This window comes from Rutidosis leptorrhynchoides, chromosome 5, assembly GCF_046630445.1.
Source record: "Rutidosis leptorrhynchoides isolate AG116_Rl617_1_P2 chromosome 5, CSIRO_AGI_Rlap_v1, whole genome shotgun sequence".
Classification (NCBI taxonomy): Eukaryota; Viridiplantae; Streptophyta; class Magnoliopsida; order Asterales; family Asteraceae; genus Rutidosis; species Rutidosis leptorrhynchoides.
In genome coordinates this window covers 87435889-87460765 of record NC_092337.1, presented here as the reverse complement: position 1 = coordinate 87460765, position 24877 = coordinate 87435889, and the positions used below count along the sequence as shown (strand labels likewise).

Sequence of the window (24877 nt, the reverse complement as noted above, 5' to 3'; positions counted from 1 at the left end):
TTAATATGGATAATAAGAATTTAATCCAAATGTCTATTATTAAACACCTACTTCAAATGTCTATTATATTATAACTATATTCCTTCCAACATCTATTCACGTTGTACTCACAAAAAATAATCAGATACTAATGAAGTAATTATATTATATTATATTATATTATATTATATTATTATACCTACATAAGATTTCGTAGTTTCAGTTATTCTGGATTGTCGTTTTGAGTTTGCGTTCACACTACAAACAGCCTCTCGAATTCGGCTCAACTTACACAACGGTCCCTTAACTTTACACTTTTTCAGAGGTTGAAAGCGTAAATATATCATTTTATTAAAATAAAAAAAAAACTAATTCCACCCGAATTTTTAACGGGCCGTATCTTCTCGCTCGGTTCGAGTTAAATTTTTCCGAAATCACCGTTCAACTTGAAAAAATCTAATGAACACAACGGGACTAACTACGCGCGAAACGAACATCGTTAAAAAAACACTAAATATTTCGGGCTATATTTCATACATATACATACACGTACAACAAATAACTCAACCTATTAGATATATTAGGTACCAAACAACATATATTCAAATTCGACCGCGCGTTAAAAACAATCGCAGCAACGCGCGGTCGAATTTTTTTCTAGTTAACAAAACAATAATGACACCGGAGCCAAATCAGAAAGTATTTTGCTAATATTTTTTCGGATTTCAATTACAATTACATAGGGTTTATTTATATTTATATTTATACAAGAAACAAGAAGCTTAAACTACTCGATTAAAAATTTAATTTCTGCCAACTTAATCGCCATCCTGTACAATCGTGATGTGATTGTCTGTAATTTTCCAATATCACATCTTAATCAACCTTCTTTGTCTGCTAAAAGAGTATTATGTCTTGTAAATATAATACATGAGTGATCGAGTGGCTCAATTGGTTAAATAACCCAAGTGTGTATTTGTCTCTTTAGATTTGTGTTGCGATCTTTGCAACTTGTAATATTAGTAGGATAGGTTAGTTTCGTGTGGTTTCTTCGTGTTTTTGTTGGGTACACATTCCCGACTGTTGTTTCTTTTCGTGCTTTAATGAAATTTGCCTTGCCTTTCAAAAAAAAAATTAAATATAGGAGTAGATGAGTAATCGATGGTTAATGTTTCGTAACTAACTGTAGTAAGTTGACTCAAGATTCTGCTCCAAGGGTTCTTAAGAGAATCGATTGCTTAAAACTAGTTGTTAAACCCTAGCTTCGCGCCGGGGTTCGGTTTTCAATGTATTTTATTGCGTTTAGTTTGTAAAATTATTTCGTGGCTAAAGAATGATGTCGTTGAAGCGCAACTCGAGTCAAACTAAAAAGTATAACCCGTGAAAGATTTAAATATTATTTTAAATTAACAATATATGTGCATCTCCGCGTTTAGCTATGTAATTATCGATTTTTAAAAATTTAACGCAAAATCAACGTGTATGAAAAGTACCCAAAATATTTAGCGTTTTTTAAAAGCGTCCGTTTTGCGTATAGTTAGTGACATTGTGTTCCTAAAATTATTTCGAGTTTAACGATGGTGTCGGAAAAATTTAACTCATTGCGAGCGAGAAGATATGGCCCGTTGAATATTTGGGTGGAGTTTATTTAAGATTTTTTATAAAAATGGTTATTTGATACCACTGTTGCAAAACACCCCGTCTCGAGCCGTCTCGACGCCCGTTGCGACGGTTTGGTGACTAGGCCGTCCCGTCTCGAAGAAAACCGTCTAATATGACAGTTAACGGTCAAAATTCGGGTCAAAGTTGAAAAAATATCAGGTCAAAGTCTCTCAAAATTCATAAAAGCCAGAAAGTCATTAAAATCAGTCAAATTTGTCGTATTTTAGTTTAAATTTTCTGTATTATATTAACGGTGATAGAAATTATGACTACAAATTAGTCAATTAAAGTTTTTAGCTTTAAAATATGTACACATATATACATTTATATACTTATATATTTAAAAAGTCAACTTTGGTCAACGTCCGTCTCGACCTCCGTCTCGACCCCGTCTCGAACGTCTCGACCTTTTTAAGACCCGACCGTCTCGACCCCGTCTCACGTCTTTTGCAACCTTGTTTGATACTTTACCCCCTTGTTTGGGGGGCCGCTTTGAATATCTGAAAAAAGTGTAGGGGTCTTTGTTGGTATAGTAAAATTTAATTAGAAATTAATTAAAAAAAGTGAAAGAACGAAAATACCCCTAGTTACTATTCACCTTTTCTGTAATAGAATAGTAATAGTAATAGTAATAGTAATATGTTGATAAAACAATACTACTTAATAATTTGTTGAAAGATATTATAAGGTTTATGGGCCATTACACTTTGTTCCAACTGTTAAGGTAGGTCAATTGATTTTTCCAATAGAAATTCACTATTAAACATATTAAGGTCTAGGGATGTTATCGGGTCGGGTTTGGGTCGGGCTTAGGTAATTCCGGACCCGAACCCGATTAAGAAACCCTGCCTCAAACCCGGTCCGAAACCCGTCGGGTCCCCATTTACTTGCATACTATCGGGTTTCGGGTTTTCTCACGGGTAAACGGGTATACCCGATTAGTCATTGTGTATCTATTTTTCAATTAGTTACCAAATCAAAATATCAAAACATAACTTAACTACTTCATGTTTAAAGTATTATAAAATATCACATACAAAAAGTTGATTAAAAAGTTTCTAAAATACTAAAGTACACAAAATATATAAAATATCACATCTCGAAAACTTGTTGTATATAATTATATTTAACAAAATTATACTCGTTTTCAAAACAAATAAGAGAAATCTTTCATACATTAACAATATAATACTAATACTAAAATTTTACATAAAAATAATTATTAAAATTCCTCGGGCCGGGTATACGGGTATGCGGGTCGGGTATACGGGTCGGGTAAACGGGTTTGTATCCAAAACCATACCCGAACTCGAACCCGGAATTTTTTTTGTAACCATCCTCATACCCGGCCCATGACTCGACGGATTCGGGTCAGACCCGACCCAATTATAACGGGTCTCAGGTTTTCCCATCGAGTACGGGTCATTTTGCCATCCTAATTAAGGATTCAATAATATTCTTGCAGATTTTTTTTTCAAGGCGAAAGGATTATCTAAGATGCAATAAGCACCATCCTCCAAGCAAGCTATTGTGTTACCAATGGTTTTCCAATTTAAAAATAGCTCCTCCAACCATAATGTGTGGTGTGAAATTAAGATGACACATTTTCTTCACCTATAAAAGGAGGTGTTATTTCTATTATAAGAGATCCCAAGTATTATATAGAAAGAAATGAAATGAACTACGTTTTGGTATTTCTGAATTTTTACAATGAGAGAAGAGAAAAGAAATCGGATGACTATTATGTCAAATTTTTCTTTCTAGATTTCTTTTAAATAAAAAAGATTTTACTTCTTTCCCTTTCATAGCTTTTCATTTCTTTTACATAGAATACTCCAAATTCTTCTTGAACTTTCGTTACTCAGCTTTTTGTATAAATAATCAATAATCCCAGTAGTTTTCTTTTTTCTTTTAAAGCAACTATTACTTAAATATATATATCACATATACATTATATTATAATTATAATTATAAAATATATTTAATTAGAAAAAATGAAATTGACATTATTCAATTTGTCTAAAACTGTAATAACATTCAAATTGAGGGGTAAATTATATATATATATATATATATATATATATATATATATATATATATATATATAGGCAGGATCAATGGGGAAGTAACCAATCGGGGGGAAGCGGGGGGAAGCAAAAAAAAAAAAATTCATTTTTTTTGAAATTTTTTTTTTCCGGTATCAAGGTCACACGAAAATATGAACATTTAGAAGAGACACTTCGTGATAAATGTTATTATTTAGGCGGGAAAACGATCGACAAAAATAACATTCAAGGTAATATTGTTCCCGAAGAATATGAACGTTTTTTTTTCAGGTTTTGTGAAGTAAAATTTAGCCCGATTTAGGGTTTAGTGTTTGGTGTTTTGGATTTATGGACCCAAAACACCAAACCCTAAACCCTAAACCCTAAACCGTTCGTGTTAAAAACTCAATCTAAATCCTAAATCTAAACCCTAAATCTAAACCCTAAACCCTAAATTTCTAAACCCTAATATCTAAACCCTATAAACCCTAATATCTAAACCCTAATATCTAAACCCCAATAGCTAAAACCTCAAAATACGCTCGAAAAACACGATAATTGTTATATATTACTTCTTCGAGCGTTTTCCCGCCAAAATAAAAACATTTATCACAAAGTGTCTCTACTAAATGTTCATATTTTCATCTCATCTATAATGTTCGTGAACAAAGTTTTTTCAAAAAACGAAAAAAAAAAAACTTTTTGCTTCCCCCCGATTGGTTACTTCCCTCTTGATCCTATATATATATATATATATAGGGGCATGATCAATGGGGAAGTAACCAATCGGGGGAAGCGGGGGGAAGCAAAAAAAAATTTTCTCGCTTTTTTTGAAATTTTTTTTTCCGGCATCAAGATCACACAAAAATATGAACATTTAGAAGAGACACTTCGTGATGAATGTTATTATTTAGGCGGGAAAACGATCGACAAAAATAACATTCAAGATAATATTGTTCGTGAAGAATGTGAACGTTTTTTTTCTTCATGTTTTGTGAAGTAAAATTTAGCCCGATTTAGAGTTTAGGGTTTAGGGTTTGGTGACCCTAAACCCTAAACTCTAAACCGTTCGTGTTAAAAACTCAATCTAAATCCTAAATCTAAACCCTAAATCTAAACCCTAAACCCTAAATTTCTAAACCCTAATATCTAAACCCTAATATCTAAACCCCAATAGCTAAAATCTCAAAATACGCTCGAAAAACACGATAATTGTTATATATTACTTCTTCGAGCGTTTTCCCGCCAAAATAAAAACATTTATCACAAAGTGTCTCTACTAAATGTTCATATTTTCATCTCATCTATAATGTTCGTGAACAAAATTTTTTCAATAAACGAAAAAAAAAAAAAAAATTTTGCTTCTCCCGCTTCCCCCCGAATGGTTACTTCCCTCTTGATCCTACCAATATATATATATATATATATATATATATATATATATATATATATATATATATATATATATATATATATATATATTACACTTAAATATATCAAACATAGATATATGATAAATCTAATTTCAAACAAATATATAAATTTTGATCTAACTTTAACTTTCACGACTCAGACCTACTTTGACATGACTTTATAGTGTTGACCTACTTTCAAGGCGTGTTTAGGCAAGTCGGGACGAGCTAGTCCCCAAACTGACTCGTCGACCGACTCAACCACCATTTAAAACAGTGTTGTTTATTACTCCGTATTTAAATACCTCATTCATAGTATCTAAATGTAAATTACCTTCAGAAGCTGTTGCCTAGGAGCAATGGTTCTTTACAATCACTGCTAGATCTGTTGATGATGCTTCAACTGAGGCTGCCAAAGATTCATCCCATGCTGATAAACCCATCGTAAATTTCACAAAACCCAAATTAACTAAATCGTCCCTATATTTATCATACAAATTCAACCCATTTAACCGTTGTTCCACCAACTCTTCCCATATCTGCATTCCATGTGCCATGCTGTCCACAGCCTTATTATATTGGTTCCAACTGCATAACAACAAGAAAGTTTAGCCTGTTCAAACTATTGTTGACCGAGGGCAAAAAACACTTCATAAAAAGTCGGGTTTCCTCCTGCTTTTAAGTTGGTTACTCAGTTAATAATTAACCAATATTGTTATAAAGAGAACACAAAAGGCTTTTTCTTATTAATAAATTTCATATATCATATATTCTTATATTCATATATTTTAAACGAATCCACAGATCATAACAATCAGGACTCCAAATGTATAAACTACTAACTATTCTCACTAACATATACAACAATGAAAGACACAAATAACACAACTATATATATGTATATATTCACAACCCTCTCCAGCATGAAACACTTTTCACATAAACTTTTCGTCTTCTGTTTGTGTTATGAGTGTTTTCGTATAGACACGATGCCTTCTTTCTCTTCCATAAATAACCCAAAACACAAGAGACAGCAAAACCGCCAATGAAACCATCAACAGACCGATATAAATCCAGTTGCTGTTTCGCCGCAGACTAGGACAGTGATCTCGTGAAATGTCTGTGAAAGTCTGTCTGACAAATGTGCAGTCTTGAAGATCTACAAGAAAAGGCCCGTAGAGGAATAGCCCGTAACTTAGTTTTATTCCAGCTGACATTTGGCTGTAGAAATTGGGAGTTAGGCGGCCTGTTGTGATGCAAATCCCACTTGGTGAAACTTGGCACACAAACTGGCTGTATATCTGCGACCAATCAAGAATGTTTCTTAGTGATTAGAGACTAGCTTTTGGGGAAAAAATGGTCCAACAAACTGATACATTGATAAACGTATAAGGTAAATAGATAACGTTTTCCCTGTTCAGGCTACCACCTAACCGGGTTATACTGTGACCATTTGTGACCCTTTTCAATTCCTTGGTCACCTCAAGATATGCTCCTAGTGAAGTTTAAACCTGAGACCACTTGTGAGGATATCAGAGGCCAACCACTAGGTTATATTGAGATGGTTAAACGGAGATAGCACACCATGGTAATGGGTCAAAACGGGAATTTGACCCTTTAGAGATAAAACACAAGCCAAATCAGTCATTCATATAGATGGGTTGAAAGTGCCATATCTAACTTATATTTATCTACAGACTTGAAGTTAAGTATTGAACTTGCAGCCTAAATGGTTAGTTATCATATATTAGGAGGTAAATTATAGTTTAGAAAAAAAGTTATTAAGTAACGTTAAACAAGTCTGGTATGGGAGAATAGATTACAATTACAATTACAATAATTATAATTATTCTCTTTAATTATATCTTTCACGCCACAACAAATAACAGAGGTTAATAGATTCACAGCAGATGCCCTACTACGTACGTAAGGTAATAGTTGTTTTCAAGAACATCACTGTCCTGTAAAATAAAGCATTTCTTTTTCATTTTTTATATAGGTCAAATTAAGTCAAACATTTCATTAGTAATGTCGTTAAAGTTCTCATTATCACGAAATTTGTACAACTATTTTCAGGTCAACCCAGCCTGCTCCAATTGTGACCATAAAAAGTAGTAATTCTTGTTTTAGACCCGTTACTCGACCCACCCACTTTTCACCTCTACTGATGAGTCACAAAGCAAAAGAGCAATATCTCAAAAACATAATATACCTGAGTGGCATTGTTCAATTGTACTTCTTTAGGGTCACAAGCTCGATTGCTGAAGTCCAGCTTGTACGGATTGCAAAGGAGGGGCATGAACGGCCCAGATTGATTGAAAAAAAGTGGGGTATTTTTAGGGGCAAAATTACTATTACTGACATTAGTAATGACTTGGTTGATGACATTAACAAGTTGAAAAGTGACTTCTCTGGTCCGTCTTGACGTTTCTTGAGCCGTTGCGTTGTCAACACACGGAAGAATGTCATCTAATGCCGTATGAGCAGTCGGATTTTGAACCCACTGTATCATTGACACACATGTGTCTCCAGTAACACTAATGTACAAAACGGGAATATTGTTAGTACTATTAGGTACATGTTTTGAAATATATAAACTCAAAGGACTCCTTGTGCATGCAAAATTTCAATTATACGTATCGAATAGAAACTTACTTATGAAGAACTATGAAAATGCCAGCCAAAATAAGTGTACCCGTCACAAGAATCCATCCAACAATCACCAAACTGCAATAACTCAAAACATAACATATTTAAGAAATAATGATGAAATGAAAGATATTTCACATAATATTAGTATCTCTCACTCACGTGTAAACCATAGATTGCATTCCAAAAAGAGAAAACACTGCATGGAAATATAAGAACAAATAAATTAGTAGACATGTCAAATTTGGTTCATTCACTTATCAATAGGACAATTTGGGTGGTTATAAAACATTAACGGTACAAGGTATAACCACTTGCATTAACAGTGAAATGGTACCCCGGGGTATCCGGGTTGAATGGGATCGAGGGTTCGAATCCGGGGTGTCATCTTCATTTTGCCTTATGGGCAGTTAATTCGGGGTTTCTCCTAGGGGGTTTTCTCTATATTGTGCCTTATGGGCTGAGGTTTCCTCCTGACACGTGATCCGCTTATGATCATGTGGGTGGCTTCTGGCCTCCGTCAATGACTCCTAACATGTTGACATGCTGTTAAAAAACAGTACCAAGTATAATAATAACATAGCTTAGAACCGGATTCAAAAGCTGTCCGAAGTGTTCTATTTATTTAATGCATCTAAAATGGAAACAGGTCAAACATTGTTGGTGATTTTAGTGTTATCAACAATCATTTTAGTTAATTGGGATTTACTAGAAAGCAAAGGCTTATTGAATTAAGCTGAATGGCGAGTTTGGAGAGTGTGGAGTGCACGCTCGTCCGATTTAATTCAATAAGGTATTGGAAATTACATCTTTTCATGAGAAGGTAACCATGAATGGTTACATATCTTCATGAAGAGTGATGTTATTTCTAAAAGATATAAATGAAGAGTTGCATCTTTTCATTGAAAGGTTGCATATTTACATTGAAATGTTGCGTCCTTTCACTCGCACCTTTTCACTTCCTATAAATATAGGAATATGTTTTTGCTTTCATTTTAACGAATAGGAAATACACACATATTCTCTAACAATTTGATCAGTGATTTCATTGCCAAAAACACTGATTGCGTTCTTGTCTTATCCCTGTAAAGATTTCGTGCAACCGAGGCAATCGTAGGGTCGAAATACTTTATAGAGAGTGAACACACGATTCAAGAACGAATCCGGCAGTCAATTCATACCCATTTTCTAACAAATCTATAAAGTATTTTATGATAAAGATGAATCCGCGAAACATATATATGGGATTTGATATGGTACTTTCGTGTTACTGATCCTTTTATGAATTGGAACAAGAGTATTATATCCATATTCGGAAAAGGAAAAGGAAATAGATATGGATGGACGTTTGGATTGCTACGGGGAAAGGACCGTCTAACATGCATGCACCGGACACACCGGAACAATTTATAATGTGATGGACTTTGAAAACAAGAAAAGTAATTGGATAGTAGAAGATTCAAATGAATGGAGGATCTTGATTCCATCCAAATCACAGATACGCATTTCATACTCTATATTGTATCTTTATATATTATTCTGAATGATATTAAATACGTGACACGTATGTATGTATGAATTGCAAGATTGATTATGGCATGTGGTATAATATGATAACTTATGTGATATTTATTCATACGTGAAAAAGAAAAGGATACATGTGATTTCTGTAGAAAAATTAGTAGAAATGCGTGAGTTTAATATTAAGGTACATGTATGATCTAATATTACAATATTATAATAAAGAATTCGATTCTTTGAAATTATAATGAATTAATTCACTACCGTACGTGAATGAATGAATGTTACAATCAAAGGCGGTTACAAAATTGTGTCACAAAGTTTGAGTGAATATTACAGACATAAGTGGTTTAAAACTTGTGTTACAAAGTTTGACTTTTGTTTTCTTTGATTCCAAACTTTGTACAACGTTTAATTTAATTTTGTAACCATGATTACAGAATTAGATCTTACGTTCAACGTTTCCTTTTATAACAACGGATACAAAATTTGTGACAGTAGACTAACAAATCTGATTGTGGTGGTTGACCAATTTATTTTATAATGCATGTTCTATAATTCTGCTTGAAATCGCTGCAATTATTTGATTGCAAAGCAAGTAAACGCAGAATTTGTGTTTGTAATGTTTGAACAACAGGAGGGATTAATAGTTATGATCATAACTGTGTACTTGGGTTTATGACATAATTGATTAGATACGAAATCTTCAATATTAAATTGGTGGAGGATTTACGTATTCCATGTCTTCTTGGATGACAAGATGAGTAACAGAAATTGATTTTTTGGTTACTCCTGTATAGACCGATTTATGTCGGCTGATCAAACGAAATTGTGGTACATGCATTTCGGTTGAATTTGTGGACATACGTTTGGTCGATAGGTTTACAAGTTTTGTCTAACTACCGTTCTATCTTGAAACAATTTGTGACTTTTGGTTTATAAATTATATACATGCGATATGAATAATACTGTTTGTATGTATATGGATTCAAAAGTCAACTTCCTATTTGGTACTCCTCATTTGCCTGTTTTTTGGTGATGATTATATACCCATAAATTTATTAATTAAATATTTGAAACATGGACTTTTGTTTTCAAATATTTAATGGTGATATATATTTCACAAAGTATGGTCGAAATAAGAGAAAAGGTGGTTATTAGTTACAAGCCACGATGATTGGAAAAACACACACACACACACAAGATGCATGGGTTAAGTTAAACGTATATATAACTTTGATTATGTGAGTGACAATGATAAAATTAAAAGGGTGTTTTTACATATCCTTTTCATTATTATGCTTGAAAAGGTGATGAGTGTATTTTGATGTGTCTTCACATCAAGATGATTGCTCTATGTACATGGGTTTTTCATGTGAGTTATGTTCATAAATCATTTGATAATCTATTAAAATGGTACAAGTTAGTAATAATAATATGTTTTAATATGGAACAAGGATTAGATGTTGCTTAATTATTTTCAAATACCGGTATGCTTTGAAAATTGGCGGGATGATGTATGTGATTACATTAAGTGACCAATATAGCATGGTGTTGGAGGGATCAAACATGGTCTAGAATAATGCATTGTGATGTGGTTCAAGTGTTTTAATACTTTAAAGCCAACCATGGTTTATGGTTTGATTCACAATGAGAATCCTTATAGCATATTTAAAATATATTGAGTTTACTATTGATCATTAAGATGATACATCTACAAGTTGTTGGTTTTACACTTGGTTTAGATGTGGTATATTGGATGTTGAGATTATTGACATTATAAACTTGTTGTTATTACTTCTTGGTTCTAGAAGTGGATTGACTAAGGTATGTTTATAAATATAATCTTACTATCTAATGTAATGGTAATAATTATGTACACAAGGATAATGTGGATACATTATCAGGGGTGTATAAATTATAGTTTTACATTGATGGAATTTGAAAAGTGGACATGTGGATGACTAAACAATCAATTAACTTTGAGAACACGCGTGTTCCTTATGGTATAATAAGAACTTGGTAAATCCTTGGTTTAAAGGATTATAAAAGAAAGGAAATTGATTGAAGTCATAATGAATGAGATAAAAGTTCATGGTGATCCCTATCTTGGGATGTAAATGACAAAGACATATAGTCAAATGTACAAAGGAAAATCTAGATACTTATGCCTTAGACATACTATGTTTCGTGAGTTGATCACGAATTGAGTGATATATGTAAATTTTGTTGAGTCATAACAAAGTTTGAGTAAATCACTTTATAAAAGAATTTGCCCGAGACTTAAGTGCGCACAAGTAGGGCTAATGATATGGGATTGAAGTCCAACCAGATCTTCCAAAGTGAGACGCCCAATTCCCTTCTAGTACAACGCTAGGAGCTGAATTCAATGAGGTAAGCTTACTTTCTGAAGATTGAAACACATAAATATACTGATCCCAAAGTATGTGTTTAGACCCGTAAGTGGAGTTAGGTTGAAGTTTAACTTCTTAATAGTTCTTTTGAAAAATTGCAAATGCGGGTGCAAGACTAAAAGAGCTACCTATGTGAACATGAAGTTTTGCCGCTTCAATGGAGCTTTGGACTTAGCTGTCAATATGTTCACTGAAGGATTGGGACACATGGCTTATAATAGTGTCAAGATTGTCTTAGGGATATGTAAGAAACTGATGTGTATAATATTTTATAGTTTTCATATGAGTGGAAGGGTTCAATTTCTGAAACACCCTGATACTCGAATTCTCGTAAATATTATACTAAGTGAAAATTCAATTTCTGAAACATTTTCATTTATGCATTAGTTTGTTCTGTTTGTTTAATTATTTTAGTAAATCAAGGATTACACTAAAATGGGGGGGATTTGTTGGTGATTTTAGTGTTATCAACAATCATTTTAGTTAATCGGGATTTACTAGAGAGCAAAGGCTTATTGAATTAAGCTGAATGGCGAGTTTGGAGTGCACGCTCGTCCGATTTAATTCAATAAAGTATTGGAAATTACATCTTTTCATGAGAAGGTAACCATGAATGGTTACATATCTTCATGAAGAGTGATGTTATTTCTAAAAGATATAAATGAAGAGTTGCATCTTTTCATTGAAAGGTTGCATATTTACATTGAAATGTTGCGTCCTTTCACTCGCACCTTTTCACTTCCTATAAATATAGGAATATGTTTTTGCTTTCATTTTAACGAATAGGAAATACACACATATTCTCTAACAATTTGATCAGTGATTTCATTGCCAAAAACACTGATTGCGTTCTTGTCTTATCCCTGTAAAGATTTCGTGCAACCGAGGCAATCGTAGGGTCGAAATACTTTATAGAGAAAGTGAACACACGATTCAAGAACGAATCCGGCAGTCAATTCATACACATTTTCTAACAAACATGTTAATGTTTTCCTTGTTCAGACTACCCGGGAGGATGAGTATTTCTATTCAGATGTACGTCAATGTTATCTCGTGACCCTTTTGTGACCCTTTCTCTCACAACCTCAAAATATGCTTAAGGACCTCAAGATATACAACTTTATGCAGACAAATAAAAATATATAAATAACTATTGATATAATATAGCCTTTGTAGTCATATAAATAACATTAAGTTCCAAAATAAGGCAATGTATCAAAAAAAAAAAAAAGAAGAAGGTAGCTTACAGAATCCAACAAACGTCAATAAGAGCATCACAGCGGATAGGATGATCAGAAATATCCTTCTATCCAAAGAAAAAAGATAACTTATTGATATATGTTACATTTGTTATATAAAATTTATTTCAAAATGTATGTATATTACTTACACGATATCAAGGACACGGCGAATTTTCTTTTTATTATCTTCAGTTCTATCAGAGAGAGCATAGGATGATGTGTTCAGTTTTGTCTGTATCTCATCGATGTCTGATTGGACTTGAACTGGCAAGAAAATTTGGGCTACCTCTACTTTCTTCGCGGAAGCAAGATCATCAGACAAATTCCTAAGTTTTTCTGCAGTTATATTTGCCTGATGTACAACATATTTTAATGTGTGTCTAGTGCTGTTATAAAATTTCGCTTGACCCGTGTATAAAACAACACATCCAGCACTACAGATCGAATAATCCAAGGAGAGCCATTAGTTTACTTGTCATGTCATAATACAGAAAAACTGATATACATGATTCAAGGTTTGACCAAGTATCCAAATTGTTGACCATCAATATGGTAGATACGAGATGAGTAATACAGATTACTAAATACTAATTAACTTTTGAAACAACTCCAGATTCTTGTTACATTGATATCGTAAATCTTGTAAAATTGACTAAAACCATCAAATATTGGTTCAGTTATTTTAATATATTTTATTACAGAAAAAGTCAAAAATCAGCCACTATATTTAGCCATGTAAGTAGCTAAAACTTCAACTACCAAAACATAATAAGAACCATCGACCATATTCTCAAAAGAAAATAAACTTAGATAATCTAAAGGGCAGAGGCATACCATATATCCTAGGTTCTATATACAATATAAGCTATGATCAAGAGACATGCTAGTTTATCTTAATTTTATTGTTGTATATAAGAAGAACTATGAGTATTAACCAAGTTAAACGAAGGATATTGGCTCTCATATAGATATAAATACAACGAACTTTATTGTAGTTAGCATTGTTGACTACTAGGGACTCATGCATGTACAATTAGCGATAAAAGTCGATAATTGCTATAGGCAAGGTTGTAAAAGACGCGAGTCGGGGACGCATCGGCCATGCCTAAAAAACAACGCGCCGGACGCAACGGTGACGCAACGGGCGTTGACTAACATTGACTTTTTAAAATAGTTATATTAAATATATATTTATATGTAATATTATATAGATCGAATCTTAAAATATAAACTATATTTATAATGAACATGAACATATAACAATTATCAATAATATAACAAAAAAAATAAACAAATTGACCGATTTTGACTGACTTTGACCGACTTTGACCGATTTTGACCGAATTTGACCGACTTTTTCCAACTTTGACCGACTTTTTACCTTTGACCGACTTTTTAGCAACGACGCATCGGCCATGCCTAAAAAACGACGCGTCGGCCTACGCGTCGGTCAAGTCGGTCGACTTTTGCAACACTGGCTATAGGTGATCAATTTTGTTTGATTCTCTTTTGGGCCCGAGTTTCCGACTCGCTTTGCAAGCTGACTAATCTCGAGGCGACAATGCAAGCTGTCGGGAGTCATGCATGGTGAACCTTCATGACCAACGGGGGTGTTTTGAGGCTCCATGGATTCGAACTTCTGACCTTCCTTTCTACTTAGTGGGAAAGCCAGAATCGCCACTCAACTACCACCTCATGGTTATCAATATTATTGTCCAGTAATACTTTTTACTATGTTCAATTTATTTTGAAGCTATAAGGGATTGCCATGTGGCATCTTGGCATACGTGCCAGCCTGTTAACTTTTGTTACCGTCAGCATTATATTCGGGAGCGATATTTTATACTTCTTTAGCATATAAAATAATATAATATAAAATAGATACATAAAAAGAGAGATATATATAGAGAGAGAGAGAGAGACACGTACATCGCAATGACGGTAAAGAGCATGAGGAGAATAAGAGAGAGGGCATAAGCTAGTCTAGAATAGCCATAAGGTTCGCGTGGAAAACAACAATAGCAAAGGCAAATCAGCGATAAGCACAACCCAAAGAACACGAACCACGCGGCAGCCATACCAAAGAACGGGACAGCAGTAAATGCCACAGACTGCATTCAACATTTTTGAACTATTACAACAAGTCTAAATGGATATCCAAATAAATAAACACACATAGATACTATGAAATTCACCATATAGAAAAGAGATAATTTCAGTCCATTAAGTAAGGATGAGTAGTTGGGGTCGATGTGTAATATGATCACATCTAACGGGTCAAGTTTGCCAGATCATTATAATTAGTCAAGGACGTTGAATGTTGCCCAGTCTGCAATTTTTGCTGCATACAATCAAAATTAGATAAAATAGTAACACTACATTTTTCTTATTATCATTTTTGTATTTATCATAATAACTAGAAAAAATTCGACCGCGCGTTGCTGCGGTTGTATTCGACGCGCGGTCGAACTTGGATATACGTTGTTTGGTACCTAATATATCTAGTAGGTTGGTTTGTTTGTTGGACGTGTATGTATATGTATGTAACATAGCCCGAAATATTTAGTGTTTTTTTAGCGATGTCCATTTCGCGTATATTTAGTCGCGTTGTGTTCGTAAAATTATTTTGAGTTAAACGGTGGTCTCGGAAAAATTTAACTCTTACCGAGCGAGAATATACGGCCCGTTATCTAGTTAGTCCCATTGGGTTCGTCTGATTTTTTCGAGTTGAACGGTGGTCTCGGAAAAATTTAATTCGTACCGAGCGAGAAGATAGGGCCCGTTAAAAATTCGGGTGAAATTAGTTTCTTTTATTTTAATAAAATTATATATTTACGCTTTCTACCCCTGAAAAAGTGTAAACTTGAGGGGCCGTTGTGTAAATTGAGCCGAAGTTGAGGGACCGTTTGTAGTGTGAACGCAAAATCAAAACGACAATCCGATAGAACTGAAACGACGCGCGAGTTTTAGTATATAGGTATAAGGTATAATATAATAATTACATATGCGATAATGTTTGCAAATGGACAAAAGGGCTTCAGGACCCCTTTGTGACCTGCAACCCAACCGTTTTGCCACCTCTAAGTCCTGTTTGACTTAGAAGGCATTCATTTATTTTTATTTTTTTATTTTTTTTTTATTTTTTTTTATTTTTTTTTTTAAAAGCATATGTTAAAATCGAATAGTAAACAATTAATCTAAGTGTTAGAAACTAAAATTCACCTCTCTAGTTTAAATTAATAATTAAGTAAAGATTATAGGAGGAGATAATTTAATTCTAATCTCAATATTTATCCTTCCAACAACATACTCCGCACATAGATAGATTATTATATAAAACCAAAAAAAAAAATTAGATTAAATGTTTCTTCTCCAATGAATGTTATGTTACTAGTAATTACTTAATTATAGTAGAATATATTCATGTGATTTTTGAACAAAAAATATCATTTTCGAAATACACTATGACACTAAAAATATATCCCAAATCAACATTATATTAACAGACAAATATTTTTCAATTAACTTGTTTGTGTTCACATGTTGCATTAAGATCTTATTATAATTTAAGAATTAAAGATATGGACCTAAGTTTTCATATGTTTTCATTTACTCAAAGCTCCTATTAATATTGCCAGCTATAAGAAAATGAAAATTATAATACTAAATTTGTTCCATAAACAAAATATGTCAAATTTGTTAGGGTCAAGTTAAGAGATTATCAACTATCACCAAACACTTCTAACATCACTTATAACAGTATTTATGTAGTAAATTAACAGTTACTCCATATGTAAGTGTTGATAATTTGTCAAGACTTAAATAAGAAATTTTAAAGATGTACGTAGTAGCATATCACTTTTGTTCTTATTCAGATGTTGACATTTAGAATATAAAAGGTTCTCCACGTCACATACATTTTTAAAAAATATAGACTGAAAAATAAACAATGAAAAACATTACATGTGCCCAGCTTATTCAATTAAGTAGGTGAGATTTTGTGACAGATATAGACAATACTTAAACTTCAAATTACTAATTTATAGTAGTGTACAACTTCAAAATATGAGTCACTACCAAAACATTATTCTGCACTTTAATAATAGATAGATATATAATATAATACGTGAGCCCTCATGCCCCCAAACTTTAAAATACGTTGATACAGAAAAAGGATTTTATGTTTTCCTCTTTGAAGTAGATGAATATTTAGATACAAGTGCACTAGCTTTCAACAAGTTTTAAGTAGCATATGCATACACTTTTCAAAATAAATAAATAAACAAATAAAAATAAAAAATATGCATACGGTAGCATGAACAAAGAGTAAGATAATATCTTCTTAAAGGTAGTATTAGGTAATCCGCCCACAACTTCATAAGATAAGACTATTTTTCGTATCACGACAACTTTATATAGTATTGATTCTAGGGTAAAATGCCATTGTGTATGCTTTCTTCATCAAGATATAAAAATCAAATTTTTGGGTTTTAATAAAAAAATTACTACAATATAACTTAATTGATTAACCAAAATACAAGAAAAATCAAACTAAATCTAAGTTTTAGATAAGACTGCATAAACAAGTATTCAGAATAATATCCCCCAAAATTAAATTCAAAATCCAGAACATATACAGTTCTGCATATATTTTATGGGTTTATTACGCAAAATTTTCACTTTTTCCCCAAACATCAAAAATAATAACTGGATTTTCACTTTATCCATTTCATACTCCGTTTCATTTAAGATGAAAAATACTAAAATAATCACATAAAACCACCAACAAATATAATTTTTTTTTCGGCGAAAATATTAATGTATATATGTATATATATATATCGTAAAAATCCGGTGGTACACACGAACAAATAAAAATTGAAAGTTGAAAGGTCTCTAGAGCGTCCTACAAACGATGGACGATAACATTGAAAGAGAGCGAGTACATTGAAATTGTAAAATACAGTACACACGTATAAACCACCAAACCTCAATCTAAAAAATACTTAAAACCGGTCATATATCAAACGCCGCAATCACCGCTACTCAAAAGGCCAATAATAAATATAAAATCAAAACGATAGAAACTTACAGCCCAATAATGGCGCTCGCTAATGTTCCAACCTCCTCTGTATTTCTTAAGCCCATCAAGTGGATCTTTTCTTGTTGTTCTCTTTTGAGCCAACACGAGTGATGAATTCACATCATTTTCTTCTTCAGCAAGTAACCTTTTTGCCCCCAAACTTTCCAATATATCATAATTCCCCCCGTGATTTTCCCCTGCAGTAGAAAATATTCATGATTTAAAACCTTACAACAAATTTCATCCAAAACCCAAAACAAATTTACAAAAAAAAAAAATCAAACTTTCTGTAAAATCATCAAAATCCAAATAAAGTTTGTACTAAAAATGTAACGGAAATACCTGAAGTGGGTGCAGAAAAAAGGAATTCACCATTTGATAAAACGAAAAACAGAACAAGAAGAAATAATAAAAAAGCAAATGATGTTGTACGTTTGGAAAATTGCATCGCGATTTTCAGTGTTTTATTTTCAAGGGTTTCAACAAAGTTTCAACCTTTCATCGACAAAAAATATTTGGAATTCGATTTTTTTGTTTAAATGGAATTTTGAGGAAATTTGTAAGGAAAGTGAAAAACAGTGAAAGTGGGAGAAATGGGTTGTAAAAAGAACCGCCTGAGATTCTACTAACAAATTGAGTTCTTTATGCCAAAATAAATAAATAATGGAGGATAATTATAGGCCGTAGGTTGCCGTAATTAACTTAATTTTATATTTTATATTTATATAAGCTAAAATTGTCATGATTAAAAATAGGGGTTTTTTTTTTGTGAAATAACAATAACTTTTATAAAAACTGAACACACTTTCGGAAAAAAAAAAAAACGAATTAAACAAGAAGTACAAAAGAAACACTCCGGCAAGGCTCGTACCTAGAAAGCGGCTACCAACAAACTATCTAAACCGAGCCTCACCTAACTAAACCGAATAAACCAGAACCAAAAAGACGATACAAAACAAACACCGTATACTACAACTAATCAAAAAACATGAAACCGAAAGGAAACTCAGATGTCTTCAATGAACTCGTCGAATGTAGCCCTTTCGGTGCCTTAAACAAATTTCTCTTTACGCTTTTGGTGATTCTTGTTCCTAGCAGGTGTAGGCGGGATATCACTAGAGGAAACCGTGACCGGTTCGCTCTCGGCCATACTCGTCATCATATTATCAAAAGCCGCAAAAGCCTCGTCACCCATACCATACTTTGCCAACCCCGAAGAAGCGCCTTTGATCGGATCCTCACCACCACTCTTATTCTTTTCTACCTTACTCGCCATAAACAAGTTTTGAGTAGCGTCCCCATATTCCAAATCTTCTTCATGATCCACGAGCTTAACAGATCCCAAGGTAGATGCTAAATTTCGTCTTGACCGCAAATTCATGCCTTCAAAAAGATCCTTAGGAACCTTCCTATTTAGAACATACCACGACTTGCAAAAACCTAAACATGATGGATCCTCGCAGTCACAATAAGATCTTCCACTACGCCCAATCAAAATCGGTAAAGGCTTCTCAACTTTAGTTGCCTCCTCTCGACTCGCCTTCGATTCAATCTTCTTTTTCTTCTTTTCCATCTTTAAACGTGCCAATCTTTCCACAAAAGTAATATTCTCATCATTAACATCAACACTATCGGGGTGGAAACCGTGAAATGTCCTGTTCATAATAATTATAAACGTTTCATATTAATTGATTTCGTTGCGAGGTTTTGACCTCTATATGAGACGTTTTTCAAAGACTGCATTCGTTTTTAAAATAAACCATAACCTTTATTTTATCGACAAAGGTTTAAAGGACATAACCTAGGTTATCAAGTAATGATAATCTAAAATATCACGCTTACACTGTGACGACCCGGAAATTTTCGACCAAATTTAAACTTAATCTTTATATGATTTCGACACGATAAGCAAAGTCTATAATATCGAGTCTCAGAAAGTTTGAACTGTTTCATATATTCAATTGACCTTCGACTTCGACTGCTCTCGACGATTCACGAACAATTAATTGTAAATAGATATGTGTGTATGTATATATATTAAGCAAGTTAAATTCAAACATATGTAATTTTAAGATAAACGGTGATACGAAAATGAGTTCTATAAATTTTAGACTTATTAAAAATATATTTAGGAACTATTTGTTGAATTTTAAAAGTTTTTATATTTTACTTGGGGTTGAGAGTGAATAATTAATGTAATTTTTATTTAATAGTTAACGATCGAATTTTATGCCATAATGACCAAAATAAATAAATATAGTTAATTTAAAAATATGGGATTTTTCTGAACACTTTTATCCGCCACTGATTTCGCACGATACACAGTCCGTGAAAACTGTCGGCACAATATTACAAATCATCGACTGCATTATTACTACTCTTCAATTTAGCACAGTATTTTCTAATTACTGTGTTTGTTATCATGTAATGATATGTTGATATATAGATACAAGTGGCATAAAACTATAATATATAGATATATACAAACGAGTGCATACAAGGGATCACCACCAAAATCAGATTCCTTCTTTCTCTTTCTCCTATCTTTATATATATATATATATATATATATATATATATATATATATATATATATATATATATATATATATATATATATACAAAAACATGGACAGACATAGGAGTTAACATATGCATACATACAATCGTGCATCATCACCACTATCACGAACCTTGCTCAACTTCTACTTCTTGATCAACAAACCCATCATTTTATTTCTGTATTATTTCAAGTATCACTCCCGACAACCATGATCAACTTCAAACAAATAACTTGTCTTCTTCCTTCAACCTTCTCCGGCTACAACCATCTTCACACTGTCTTTCCACCGGCACCACCATAATCACCCATGTCCACCGTCCACCACCATGAACTTGGTATTTATCTATTTATTTATATATATTTTTTTCGTTTCCTGTTTCCTTTTTAATCACAAACACACCAACCACCTTCGATTCATCACCTCAACGATCACCCCCTTTATCTCTATACATATATACAAACGTACACCCATTGATCACCATAATCAAACACCAACACCATCTTCTAACCGTCACCTTATCACTCACCACACGAAACCCACCACCATTACTTTATATTCTGTTTCATTAATTGTGTGTCTTCAACACCCATATAAGCCATCACCACCTTTCATCATGTTAAACCCACTTGCAAACCCCACCAATTAATATTCGTTTCAGTTTAGTTTCGACAAGACCAAACACCATTAAGACACCAACAAATCCTCCTTGAAACCCAAAAACAACTTAACAAATCGTCATTTGTTTTCTGTTTTGCTGCTGCATACTTCAGCAGTTAATACACCACCGTTATCCGTCACCTCAACCACCATTAAAACCATCATGAACACACGGTTGCAAACCCAACCCATTTTCTATTACTTCTGCTTAATTACAACATCAAAACCTTCTCGTTTTGCAAGCTAATAATTGTTTTGTGTTGACTACTTGTTTTCCATTTTCTGCATCCATCGAAAATATTTGAAGTTAGTGTATTATGGATTAAGTCCAAGAAGAATCTCAAGTTGATTAATAAACATTGATAATGCTAAAAACGAACATATATTTCATAGCATTATTCCTCAAGAAAGACAAGCTTTTAGTTGCAATTGTTCTATTTACAAGTGATATTCGTTTAAATAATAAAAGGTGAAGACAAAAGGCAGATTCGACAAATTGAAGACAAAAAGGTCCAAAGAGCTAAAAAGTACAAGATACAATCAAAAAGGTTCAAAATATTGATGAGGAACGTCTCAAAACGACAAGAGTACAAGTTACAAGACGCAAAGTACACGATATAAAATAATACGCGAGGACGTCCGAAAATCCGGAACCGGGACCTGAGCCAAGAAGAAACGCCCGACGCAACGGACCAAAAATATCTAGTCTACTATGCACAAAAATATAATATAATATATATATAATTATATATAATTATATATTATATATATTATTATTATTATATTACGTCGGCAAGAAGAAAACAAAAGTAGTTGGCTGAATCCAGGGTGGCCATGCGACTCGCATGGCCAGAAGCACAAAACCATGCGAGTCGCATGGTGTGAGATTGCTGGTCAGGTCCTATAAAAAGCCAGTTTTCTGACGAGTTTAAGACATAATATATCTCTCTCAATATATACGATTTATATTTATATTTATAATTTATATTTTAATTTTAATTATAATTCTAATAATAAGGGTATGTTAGCGAATGTTGTAAGGGTGTAAGTCGAAATTCTGTCCGTGTAACGCTACGCTATTTTTAATCATTGTAAGTTATGTTCAACCTTTTTACATTAATGTCTCGTAGCTAAGTTATTATTATGCTTATTTAAAACGAAGTAATCATGATGTTGGGCTAATTACTAAAATTGGGTAATTGGGCTTTGTACCATAATTGGGGTTTGGACAAAAGAACGACACTTGTGGAAACTAGGCTATGGGCTATTAATGGGCTTTATATTTGTTTAACTAAATGAAAGTTTGTTAATGTTAATATAAAGATTTACAATTGGGCGTCCCTATAATTTACCATATACACTCGATCGGACACGATGGGCGGGGTATTTATATGTACGAATAATCGTTCATTTAACCGGACACGGGAATGGATTAATAGCCACTAGAATAATTAAAACAGGGGTGAAATTACATTCAAGGGTAATTGGTGTAATTGTTAACAAAGTAGTAAAACCTTGGTTTACACGCAGTCGATAACCTGGTGTATTCATTAAACAAAGTATTAAAACCTTGTTACAATTCGAATCCCCAATTAGTTGGAATATTTATCTTCGGGTATAATAATAATTTGACAAGGATACTTGCAATTTATATTTATGACTGATGGACTGTTATGGACAAAAACCAGACGGACATATTGAATAATCCAGGACAAAGGACAATTAACCCATGGGCATAAAACTAAAATCAACACGTCAAACATCATGATTACGGAAGTTTAAATAAGCATAATTCTTTTATATCATATTTTATTTCCTTTATTTTATATTTAATTGCACTTCTAATTATCGCACTTTTATTTATTGTTATTTTATTTTATCGCACTTTTAATTATCGTACTTTTTAATTATCGCAATTTAATTTTATCGCATTTTTATTATTCGCAATTTCATTATCGTTATTTACTTTACGCTTTAATTTAAAGTCTTGTATTTATTTTATATTTTACATTAGGTTTTAACTGCGACTAAAGTTTTAAAATCGACAAACCGGTCATTAAACGGTAAAAACCCCTCTTTATAATAATAATATTACTTATATATATATTTGTATTTTTATAAAAGTAAACTAATATAGCGTTGAGCTTTGCTTAAAGATCTCCCTGTGGAACGAACCGGACTTACTAAAAACTACACTACTGTACGATTAGGTACACTGCCTATAAGTGTTGTAGCAAGGTTTAAGTATATCCATTCTATAAATAAATAAATATCTTGTGTAAAATTGTATCGTATTTAATAGTATTTTCCTAGTAAAATATAAGCTATTTTATATACACCTCGCATGACATCAAGAATTTTTGGCGCCGCTGCCGGGGACCTCTTCGCCGAAGCGAAACGCCATATTTTTAATTTTTAAGTTATAATTAGTTTTTGTAAAATTTATATTTTTGTTTAAAAATTAAAAAAAAAAAAAAAAAACTTTTAAAATCGAAAAAAAAAAAAAAAAAAAGTATTTTAAGTATATTTTTAAGTTTTTCTTTTATTTTTACAAAATTATAAAGTATTTTAAGTTTATTTTTAAGTTTTTATTCTAATTATATATATATATTTTATTTAAATTTAAAACAGAAAATAAAAGAAATTAAATATAAAATAATACGTGACCCGTCATTTGAACCAGTCCAGTTGAACTGGTCCAGTTCAGTCATGCGACTCGCATGACCCCCCCCCCTAAAACCATGCGACTCGCATGAGGGGTCTGACAGGGCCACCCTCAAACCCTAAAAACGCATTAATTACGGAGTATAATATATTATTATTTAATTAAACCCTAGTTTTATTATTATTAATTAAGATTTTAGTTTAATTAATTACTTTTAATTAGTTTTATTATATTTAAAACTTAATACTTTTATTATAAAATATAAAAATAATATTTTTATAAAATCTAATATTTTTATAACTTTTTATAACTTTTAATATTTTGTCCCTTTTTAATCGTTGTAGCGTAATATTTGTATTTTTTTTAGCTCATAATTAATTTTAAACTTAGTTTTCGCTATAGTTATTTTTACTCCTATATTTTTAGGCTTCGCCGTAGAACTCCTTAAGTGCTTTTTCTTTAGACTAAGATTTAGGTGCTTTAGAATTTTGCGACGCCTTTTTTACGTTTTAGTTTCTTTTTAAGTTATTTCCATTTGGGATTTAGTTTTTCCTTGTAAGCTTTAATATTTTTAGACCTTTTACTATGTATCAATTATCATTCCAATTAGTAATTTCAATTTGCGATTATAATTTTAAGTTAGTTGTAGTAATAAGGTTAAATTAGTTAAGTATTTTTAAGTTTTTATAAGTTTCTTTTATTTTTCCGTCACCTTTTATTTTTCAACCATTTTTCTTTTTCGACCTTTTTCGACGAACTCTTTTTCTCTCTTATTTCTCGCTATTCTAGTTTTAGGACTTAGAATTTTTTTTTTTTTCTACTTCTTATCTAAATTTCTTAAAATTACGAAAATTTATTTTAAGTGGTTAAATTGATAGACATCAAAATTTTCTGGTTCGTAGTAATAGTTGGATTTGTACGTGGACCGGGTTATTGGAGCCAAACAGTCCTCAATTATATTGAGACCAAACGAATCCTGCCCCTC

At 32.4% G+C, this 24877-nt stretch overlaps 1 protein-coding gene across 2 annotated transcripts; it reads right to left on the bottom strand.

Annotated features, from left to right (window-relative positions):
• Positions 1–5840: 5840 nt before the first annotated feature.
• On the bottom strand, positions 5841–18579 carry LOC139848142 (uncharacterized). 2 transcript variants are annotated; one of them, XM_071837873.1, is made up of 9 exons: positions 18349–18579; positions 18016–18203; positions 14853–15034; positions 13073–13357; positions 12930–12988; positions 7910–7946; positions 7754–7825; positions 7311–7635; positions 5841–6399 (listed from the first exon to the last, which is right to left on the bottom strand). In XM_071837873.1, exons 1-9 carry the CDS (start codon positions 18452–18454, stop codon positions 6034–6036), a joined length of 1620 nt encoding a protein of 539 aa, XP_071693974.1. In that variant the 5' UTR covers positions 18455–18579; the 3' UTR covers positions 5841–6033. The 2 variants fall into 2 exon arrangements, with proteins under 2 accessions (XP_071693974.1, XP_071693975.1); XM_071837874.1 differs by lacking the exon at positions 18349–18579 and adding an exon at positions 15119–15264 and having other exon boundaries at positions 18016–18136.
• Between the last annotated feature and the right edge of the window lie 6298 nt (positions 18580–24877).